General features: G+C 48.6%; 1 protein-coding gene across 1 annotated transcript; it reads right to left on the reverse strand.

Moving 5' to 3' along the window:
- Positions 1–1,288: 1,288 nt before the first annotated feature.
- LOC133931362 (protein DETOXIFICATION 52-like) lies at positions 1,289–3,200 on the reverse strand. The gene has a single exon (XM_062378227.1). It carries the CDS (start codon positions 3,073–3,075, stop codon positions 1,429–1,431), a length of 1,647 nt encoding a protein of 548 aa, XP_062234211.1. The 5' UTR covers positions 3,076–3,200; the 3' UTR covers positions 1,289–1,428.
- Positions 3,201–10,304: the final 7,104 nt, after the last annotated feature.

Raw genomic sequence — 10,304 nt, forward strand, 5'->3', positions numbered from 1 at the left:
ACCTGTCATGAACGCATAGTAAGATACGTAAATCTTTGCATCGATCGATCTGGATCGAGCGTGCATGTGTAGTGGGCTCGGTTCAGCTCATCTCATCGTCGCAAGCCCAGAGCAGAGCCCCAGGCTACCTGGTGGTCCCTGTGAACATATACATTGTATTTTGTTTTCTTGCACTGTCCTTTCTCTTGAAGCTCCATGGCTCGTAGGGTGAAGCATATCAGTGCAGACTGACTGCATATGTGCAGTTTGCAATCGTGAGCCGAAAGGTAAAAATCCAAATCCGAAAGAATCTGCATGCCTTTTCTCTTGCACGTGTTCTTTTCTATTGCCCTCGTATGGCCCAACTTGCTTCCCCACTGGGAGGCACGCCTGGTGCGAAAGGAGCCAAGGGAATAGTAGTCCTGTATGTGACAATTTACAGATATAATATTACAACAAAAAACCAATGAATTTGTCACGCATGCTGCTATCATTTTCATGGGGCTAACCTGGACCAAGATAGTTACGTGCACAACACCACAAGTAACGAAAGTTTAGGAAGTTTGACTGGACGTAAATTCCGTGATAGTGCAAGTTTGCAAGTGGGGTATTATTTCGACTGTTAATTCGCGATTGGCTCTAGTGAGGTGATCAACTCGAGGTTTCCTCCCTCGGTTGTAGAGTTATCTCATATGGGCGTGGCACTTGCATCTTTTTATCCTGTTTTCTTCTATTTTATTAATACAATTAGTAATTATCATACCGATTTGTTTAAAAAATATCGTCCGAATATAGATTTAAGCGATTATTTGTATAACTATCGAATAAATTTCAAATGTCATATTAATGATTGCCAAAATGATGGAATCGTAAGGATGAGGAAAAACTAGAGTTCAATTACAAGATTGGAAAAACATTACAATACTTCATCATTAAGCTAGTAAAGTAGTAGGGACCTTAGGCCCGGTTTGATATAGTTTATTAGCAGCTTTTACTTCTTAGAAACCATAAACTGTGCCAAACAGGATGAGTTTATGCTGGCTTTTGAAAAGCTGATAAACTGGTTTCTGATGAAATTAACTAAAAGCTGATAAGCTAGCTGTGAGTGACTTTTTCGAAAAATTGAGTGCTAAAAGTTTAAAATTTAAGATCATAAGCTAACAGTTTTTCTCAGAAGCTATAAGTAATTTTTCAGAAAAATAGATTTTCAGAAAAAAAAAATATATAAATTTTAGTTATACCAAAATACGAGCATAGTCTCTTAACATCTTTTAAGATCACTAACTATCACTGATGCAAAATCCAAGCAAAAAGAAGAGGAAATGGGGGGAAAAACAACAAAACATATATGCATTACCATTAGTACTAGAATACTACTAGTAGTAGTAGTTCCAATTAATCAAAGACTAAGAATAAAAATTACAGTGGCTCCAAGCTTTTTCACCAATCTCAAAGCGGCCTACACAGTTTCGGGCTCGGCTCGTAGCACCTCCCTTCCACGTCCTCCTCCTGCTCCCCTTTCTCCGGCCTGGCTCCCTCAGCCGCCGACATGTGGGTCCCGCTCTCCTCCACGTCGGCCGGCGAGGATGACGTCAGCTCCTGCGCCCGCCGCGCCTGCGCCTCCCAGTCGGTGGAGCGGACGACGCAGAGCATGAGTCCGGCGCAGCACACCTGGGCTACGAGGAGGCCCACCCAGAACCCGACGAAGCCCACGCCGAGCCCGAACGCGAGCAGCACGGCGACGGGCATGCCCACCAGGTAGAAGGCGCCCAGGTTGACGTGCGCGGCGCGCGCCGGCCGCGCGCTGCCGCGGAGCACGCCGCAGCAGACGGTCTGCGGGCAGTTGCCGAGCTCGCAGAGCCCCACGATCGGCAGGGCCGCGGCGGTCAGACGGAGGATGTCGGCATCGGCGGTGAACATGCGCCCCCACGCGTGGCGCACCCCGGCCGCGAACGACATGGCCGCGAGCCCCATCGCCGCGGCGACGGCCACGGCCACTTGGGCCGCGGCGCGCGCACGGCCCGGGCGGTTCGCGCCTAGCTCGTTGCCCACCCTTGTCGACACGCCGAACCCCAGCGACGACGGGAACACGTACACCAGCGCCGTCGTCTGCATGAGCACGCCCATGGACGCCACCGCCGACTTCGGGTCCGGCAGGAGGCCGCAGAGCAGGATCATCACCTCGTACCACCACCACTCCAGGCACACCGACACGCAGCTGGGCGCCGCGAGCCGCACGAGCAGGCCCCACCCCGCGAGCCACTCCGCCGTGGGTGCCCCCGCCGCGCACAGCGCCGCATCGCGCCTGCCGACGACGTACGCGAGCAGCACGCTGAGGAGTACGAAGTTGGACGCCGACGCCGCGGCCGCCACCCCGGGCGCGCCGAGCCCGAGGTGGCCCACCAGTACGTAGTTCGCTGGTACGTGGAAGAGCACGGCGGCGCCCGCGGCGGCGGCGAGCGGGCGCGTGATCCCCTGCGACCGGAGGTACACGCGGAGCGGGTGGATGAGGGAGAAGGAGAAGAGGTCGGGGAGGGAGAAGAGGATGTACTCCTGCGCGAGCGCCGTGATCTCGAGGTCCTGACCGAGGAAGACGAGGATCTTGGACATGTTGAGCCAGAGCGCGGAGAGCGGCAGCGAGCAGCACAGCAGGAAGAGGACGGAGCGGTACAGGGTGAGGCCGAGCAGCCGCGGCTGGTTGGCGCCGAACGCCTGGGAACAGAGAGGGTCCATGCCGAGGGAGAGGCCGGAGAGCACAGAATAGCCGGTGATGTTGGCGAAGGCGATGGCGAGGGACCCGGCCGCCAGCGGGAGGTCGCCAATGGTGCCCAGGAAGAACATCGACAGCGCCGTCCGCGAGTAGAGAAGCAGCGCCGTCAGCGCGATCGGGAACGCCAGCCGGCACAGCGCTGCCACCTCTCGGACGGTCTCCCCTGCAGCCGGCAAGGGCACTGCGTGGCCCTTGAGCTGGCGGCCGCAATGGCCGGCCGCGTCGCCTTCCGCGCGCTGTGGCACCGTGACATAGACGTGGTGGCCTCCCTTGCCGCCAGCCACCGCCACCGCTGGCGCCGACGGCACAGCGGTGGTTGTGCACATTGGTGGATCAAACCGTGTGCTTCAGCTTTGAGATTGAGAAGAGGGAGCAGGGGACTAGTGTCAGAACAAGCTTAAGCTTGGAGCTGTACTTGGCTGAGAACACCCTGTGGTGGATGGTGGACACTGAAGAGTAAATGCATGGGCTTATATTATATAAGGACGGTGGCAGCTTAGTTTAAGCTTTTAAAAGTATGTTAGGAAATTATCCCGCGGAAATATCTACCGAGATAAAATCATGTAAGATCACAAACACACTAAATACATAATATTTGAGCTTTAATCGAAGCTTGTATCCTCGAAGCATAACTACGAATACTCTTATCACAGTTGCAACACTAGTTGCTTTGATGTCCTTAGTAGAACTGCCACCACCCATGCGAGACTGTCGTTATATCATCATATTTTGGTTATAATGGTGATGCTCAATATTTATGAGCCTAAGGAATAACAAACTCTATCTCTAATCACCTAATAAAACTCAAATCCAACATGTAACCTATTTATACACATATTCAACACGTATTCTAATAAATACTTAACTGGAGTGGGATTAACTTTTATAGTCCTTTAAGTACACATGGTCGGAAATGGCTTATGCCTAAATTGTGCAGAGTAAATTTCAAATCAGCCTAGTCCTAGTCCTTCGAGGGAGAAAGTCACTCGAGAGATAAATAGCAAAATCATAACAAAAACCTCCAATTCTTTCATTTATGTCCCTAACACGGTCACAACTTAAGTTAGATAAATTGTGGGAGCCACAACTTTAATAAAAAGTTTAGCAAGAAATTGAATACATGATATGTGGGACATAGGCTAAAAAATTGTGGCTAGCCATAAGTGTGGTATTAAACGAAATACGGGTTTAAGAAATCGTGGCACATTTAAGGTGTGGTTAGCTCCAAACTAAATAGGCACATTGTCGATATAAAGAATATAGGGGTCTCCACTTGGATGGTCCGCAACTGTCAGTTTTGGCAGTATCAGCTTTCTCTCTCTAGTTCAGGCCCACCGCGGACCAATTGGCGCCAGTCTAACCACGACCCTGGCCTTTAGGAATTTCGCACGACCAGCCCTTACTGATTGCGGGGCAGGTACTCGCCTAACCCTTCAAACCTCATTTAATTCCGCTACTCATGTCTTTTCCCTTCCCCAGGCGTGTCACTTTGGTAGAGGTGGCATGGCCGGCGCAGGTCATTGTGTCCCGTTTCGCAATATTAATTATTACGGGACGGGGTCGCAGACATGACAGAGGGCATGGCAGGCACGCGTGGGAAACCATCGATAGGACAGGTCAGGCCAGACGACCCAAACGCGACAAGTGGGGATGCGGCCAGCGGATGGGGCACGCTTATCAGTGCTATAGGGCAGGCACAGTAGTCAAGCGTATCCTATAATGATAACCTATGCAGATCGTCTAGGTAGGCATGGGTCTATTTGATGGGCCCACGTGTAAGATCCCTTTCCTCCTGGGCTATAAGGTGAAGGGATTCCACCTAGGCAAAGCCTTGGGAAAAAAAGAGGCAAAGGAGAAACCATACTAAATGAGAAGAATACACAAGATGTAGAACTATTACTCCAAATAGGGTCTGAATCTGGATAAACTCTGGTGTTCTTAGATTAGCATAGACACATCCCAAAACACAGATCACGCACCCGTTGTTCGACATAATTCGAAATCACTATCAGGGATTAATCCATGATATAAATATCCCTTGTAATTCCTATGGACCCAATTGTACTCTTAAATAAGTTCATTTTTAATCTTGTTAACCATAATGATAGTTTTGGTGTCATCAGTCACAACTTCACCTTTCTTGGGGAACAAGGGATCTAACAGAGATTCTTTAGCATTTTCACCTCTCTTGTACAAAATGGACCAACCAATGACATGAACTCGTTTTAGCACCTTTTTCCACATACTGTAGAAAAAATGTCAAGTCCTTTCTTTCCTCCCCTATATAAGAATTGATTGGCTTCTTGTTGTTCTCTGTTAAATGGGTTTTTATTCCTGGAACTTTTTGGATCCGCAACTGGGCTCAAAACCAATCTTGCCAAATGCACTGTTGTCCCTATTGGGTGCTTCGATGACATCTTGAACTCTGTCGGCCAGCTTCTCCTTTGTAAGATCAAGAATTTCCCGATCACTTATTTGGGATTACCTTAGACAATTGGCAAACTTAAAAATCTCAACTTCAGCTGCTTGTCAACAAAGTGGCTAATCACCTTCCATCATCGAGTGCTGTGCTGCTAACCAAGCCTGGGAGGCTGGCCCTCATGAAGGCAGTACTATCAGCTATGCCAATCTATACCCTCATCTCGATTGACGCTCCTAAGGCTATTTTAAAGGCCATTGATCAGATTCGTATGAATTTCTTCTAGGCGAGTGAACCAGCCTCCTCAAAAGGCAAATGTATGGTGGCCTAGGACATGGTTTGTAGACTAATCAAATTCGGTGTCTTGGGAGTCATGAACCTCCATATTGCAGGCTTGGCCTTGTGCATGAGATAGTTGTGGTTGAAGCAATCCGGTGCCGAGGCGACGTGGATAGACTTGCCAATTATGTTAGATTTAAAAGCAGCTGCAATGTTTGACATCTCAGTCTACACTATGGTTGGGGATGGTCAGCAAACTCTTTTCTAGAGTGATTACTGGTTGGATGGCTCTGCTATAGCATCCATCGCCCCAGATCTTATGGCAATTGTTCCTCGATGCGCGATCAAAACCCGAACTATTCGGGATGCCCTCCTAGACAATAGGTGGATCGGGGACATTGTTGGCCCTTTGTCAGTGCAAGAAATCTACAAATATATGTTATTGTGGACAAAAAATCAAAGTTTTGGCCTGCAAGAGGGGTGTTTGATTAGCTGGTATGGGGTGGTCTCCCAGAGGTGTCTACTTGGCTAAAACTGCATACCAGCAGTTCTTCCATGGCCTTATTGGCTTCGCTGGTGCGACTGAAGTGTGGAAGTCCTGGGCTTTGACCAACGTGAAACTCTTCATGTGGCTCACTCTCCACAAGCGCACATGGACAACTGACCAACACTATAGGCATGGCCTCCAGCAAGACAATGCATGTAGTCTTTGCTGCCAAGAGCTAGAAACAGTAGATCATTTGCTTCTGAGTTGCTCGGTCACCAAGTAGGTTCGATGGGTGGTTCTAAGCTTGATTCATTTTCCATCTGTCATGCCTCAAGTGCCCTGCCAGCTTGTAGATTGGTGGATTAACAGTGGATATCAGCTACCGAAGGATCATCACAAGGGATTCAATACTCTGATCCTTTCAGTATCTTGGATTATTTGAAAGCATTGTAATGCTAAGGTCTTTAACGATTCTATGTTCATGATATCAGACATCATCAGAAGTATCAAGTCGGAGATCTCCCTTTGGCTGGCGGCTGGCGCAAAACAATTGTCTCTGATAGCAAGTAATTAAGCCTTCATTTCCTTTTAAGCTTGCCGTTGTGGGGACGCACTATAACCGCTTTGTTGTCGGCGGTTTCACTATAAACACGTGTCGGTGTATCAAGAACCCGGGGCCCCTAAGTCCCGAGGCCAGGTCAGCCATCCGCCACATGGCACCATCCCGCGAGGTCCCTCCTGTGGGGTGAGAAAAGTTCAAGTCCCGGGAGAAGGTGCTCGGGGCCACAGTCGCTGGTCCCCGAGCACCCCAGTTCCCCGATGATCCACAGAGTCTAAGTACCAGGAAGAAAGTGCTCGGGAGGTGCCCGGTCACCCCCGAGCGCCCTAGCCCCCGACGATCAGAAGAGCTAAGTTCCGGGAGAGAGTGCTCGGGACTACGCGTGGCAGCCCCTGAGCACTCGGTTCCCCGAAGGATCGTGCGAGAGTGCTCAGGAGAGAGTGCTCGGTGAGGTGAATAGTACCCCCGAGCACCCGGTACCCCGAGGACAAGGATAGGTATTCTCGGGAGAGAGTGCTCGGGGAGGTGAACAGTACCCCCGAGCACTCGGTGCCCCGACGACTTAGAAAGACCCCCGAGGGGCCCGCCGATGAGGTATCCGCCAGTCAGAGGTCCGAGGCCGCATTTAATGAGCGTGCGTAGTCTGACATCTCCAACTGCTCCCACCGCAGTGTCAGTTCCTGCCATGTTTTGGCAGAGAGGCGTGGGGCCATTAATTGCACGGGTCCCATCCCGTATCACCCGGCTTGCCTCGGGATAACATCGCAAGGATCAAGGCGTTCCGTCTGCCGTCCTGCTGTGGCAAAGGAACAAGATAGGGCGGGCACGCCGGGTTGCTCTGCGGCTGCCCGGTGGGCCCTCTCCACGGCGCCCGTTGCCAGGGCGTTTATGGTGACAGGTGACCGGGCGTGCGGCGTTTTTTCCACCCCCGGTCACTTCACCCAGAAGAAATGATGACGCATTTTCCAGTCATGGCGTCTTGGAACTTGTGCCCCCCTCCTTCCCGTTCGGGGCATGTCTCGGCCGGCAGGTGCTTAAAAGAGCCGGCAACACAGAAGAGAAGAGAGGCCCAACCCAACCGACGGACAAGCCAACAAGAAATCACAAGCACCCAAGCATCAAGCATCAAACCATAGACGAACACAAGGCACAGTCTCTGCAGAAGAACAAGGAGCCTCAAGCTCTTAGCTAGGCCAATATTCTTGTAACCAGCAACATCTTTGAGGGACTTCCTCAGGACAGTTATTACGTCCATACAGGAGTAGGGCATTACACCCCCGTACGGCCCGAACCTGTCTAATTTCCGATGCATTTACTTTTTCTTGCACTAGGCCATCACCCCACCACCGGCCGTTGCATTTACTCTCATTCATTTCTCCGACGAACTTATTCAGGATCATCCCCCCGGCCGAATCTCTAAAAATGGGTCTCTCGGGATCCCTGCGACAGGAGTTAATCCTCCGACAACACGGATGTCACGTTCTTCTCTGTGTTGTGTTGTAATCTGTCTCTTTAATCGGCCTCTTTTAACCCTTTCTTAATGCAATATACGCAACCCTCATGCGTGTTTGAGAAATTTTTATTTATTTCTTTTAGACAAGGTTATAGGGTATTAATTTTTGTAAGGTGCATAAAGTGGATGCACTATATTAACGGGCTGGTTATTTGATTAAAACAGAATTGCTTACAAACAATCCAAAAGATACTATGCAAGGGTTTAACTGGGAAGAAACGTAAGGTTGTAGGAGCCCGGTCATATGGCCGATCACCAGTTGGATTATGGTTTTGTTAATTATATGGCGTTTTATGATGAGGGAATTAATCCCACAAGTCAGTCTCTCTCTCTCTTTATCATTACTGCCCATTGGTTGTTGGATGGTCCTTTATGTGCTAACATAGACCGCAAGGTTTCGAACCCCATGTCATCCTCCTTCCTACCAAAATGTGTTGTAACTGGTCAGAGGATTAGGTGGTGGGAGCCATCGGAGATGAAGGAGGAAGATGGGGTGTGGCGCTCACTAGAGTTTGAGAAAAATGAAGCGCCGATGAAAACAAGAGAGGAGGAGCGTCGCAGGTGCCAGGCATGCGAGATGGTGGTCGTAGTAGTTTTGGGAGAGGAGGCGCTTCTTAGATCATCCCTAACCATATTCCCTTCATTTCGTTCCTTTCCCGATTCTCTTCTCCGTTTCTATTTCCTTTATTTTCGCTCATCTCCAACAACTTCCCTTCGAGGGGAATCGTGAAGGGAAAGGAGAGAGAATCCCCTCCTAAAGGGAATGACTCTGAAAATCTCGTCGTGAAGGGAACTGTGAAGGGAAACTGTTGGAGCGCTGAAGGGAACGAAAATCCCTTCACGACAGGAATCTCATCCGCGAAGAAAATCCCTTAAGCGTAACCTTATAACCGGATCTTTTCTAATATAACATGTATTTATGATCAAGAGAATGACTTGTAACACCTATACTTGCTAGCTAGCATGCCATGTTACCACTACATATCCATACTCTAGCAAGTGCCTCGGATTTTTTTTGTCATTGTCTTATCCGTGCTGATCAAATCCGTAATCCTGGGTGAACCTCGCAAGATCAAACCTGGCTTGTTAACGACGGTTTACTACGCACGACGTAAGAGCCATATCAGAAGCCAGACGAGTTGCAGATACGTGTGTTCTGCCACGTTGTTGTCCAGTCACCCACCTCAGCGTTTTGGCTCCAGGCTAATGACGGGCACAAGTACGTTGTTTTCCCTAAAATGGTAAAAAGGCCAGACACCCTTGATGCGACATTGCTTAAGGACCCACGGCAAGTGTTTTATGCCGGCCATGGGATCCGCAGCCACGACCGGGCTAGAGCTTGCCGTGTTCACATGGGAGCAGGACTGTGCGAATTATGGTACAGGTCCTCTGGTTGGATGCGGGGCTTTAAATTAAGGAGTTTATTAATGGGACATACCTGTCTGAAGGGTTTACTCACTGAAAAAATTTACTAGCTACGAAAAGTGAAAGATCATATACTGTTCACCACAGTACAAGTGACTAGTACTCGGAGAATACTAGTTGTAACCTATAATTAACTTGTATTTTACTCCGAATATCAAAAGGCGAGCACATAGCGAAAACCAAACAAAACAACTTAGTAAAAGGTGGGAGTATTTTATCGCAAATATGGATTCGAGCCCCACTTACGCCCCCACAAGATATATGGGTGAAAATGGGTTGCATTAACCACACTGATCTGACACCTTATCCGACTTTTAATTCTTTTTTATCCAAGAGGTTAATATAGAAACACACTCTACAGTCTGTGTGGCTTACTCTGCCATTGAAAGCCAAAAATAGAGAAAAACAGGGCACACTACTACATAAATAATTATCATTATCAGTTTAAAAACTAATTGCTATCAGTTATTGAATCGATAGTTATAATCATGGATTATCACTATCGGATCCAGAATCGACACTGGTAATAAATATCAGTGCCAGCTGGATCCACAAACTGGTAATGATACAAACTATCATTGTTGGTTCTTGAGCTGATGATTCTGATTAATATACTTATCACTGCCGATTCTAGCTATAAACTAGCAGTGACACTCAATTCAGGGGAAAAATTAAAATTTAAACAAACATGTAATAATTTATCCGAGCTTTATATTACTAACCATTAGAATTACTAGTTTATATCACACTAATATATAATTAAGTCGCTAATAATCCATAACTCCATCATTGTACATCAAAAACAAAAGACACAGCCACGTGCGCAAAAGAACCCAAACCTGTTGCACGCGCGTCTATCACAACCACTTAGGG

The sequence above is a fragment of the Phragmites australis genome, chromosome 10 (assembly GCF_958298935.1).
Source record: "Phragmites australis chromosome 10, lpPhrAust1.1, whole genome shotgun sequence".
Taxonomy (NCBI): Eukaryota; Viridiplantae; Streptophyta; class Magnoliopsida; order Poales; family Poaceae; genus Phragmites; species Phragmites australis.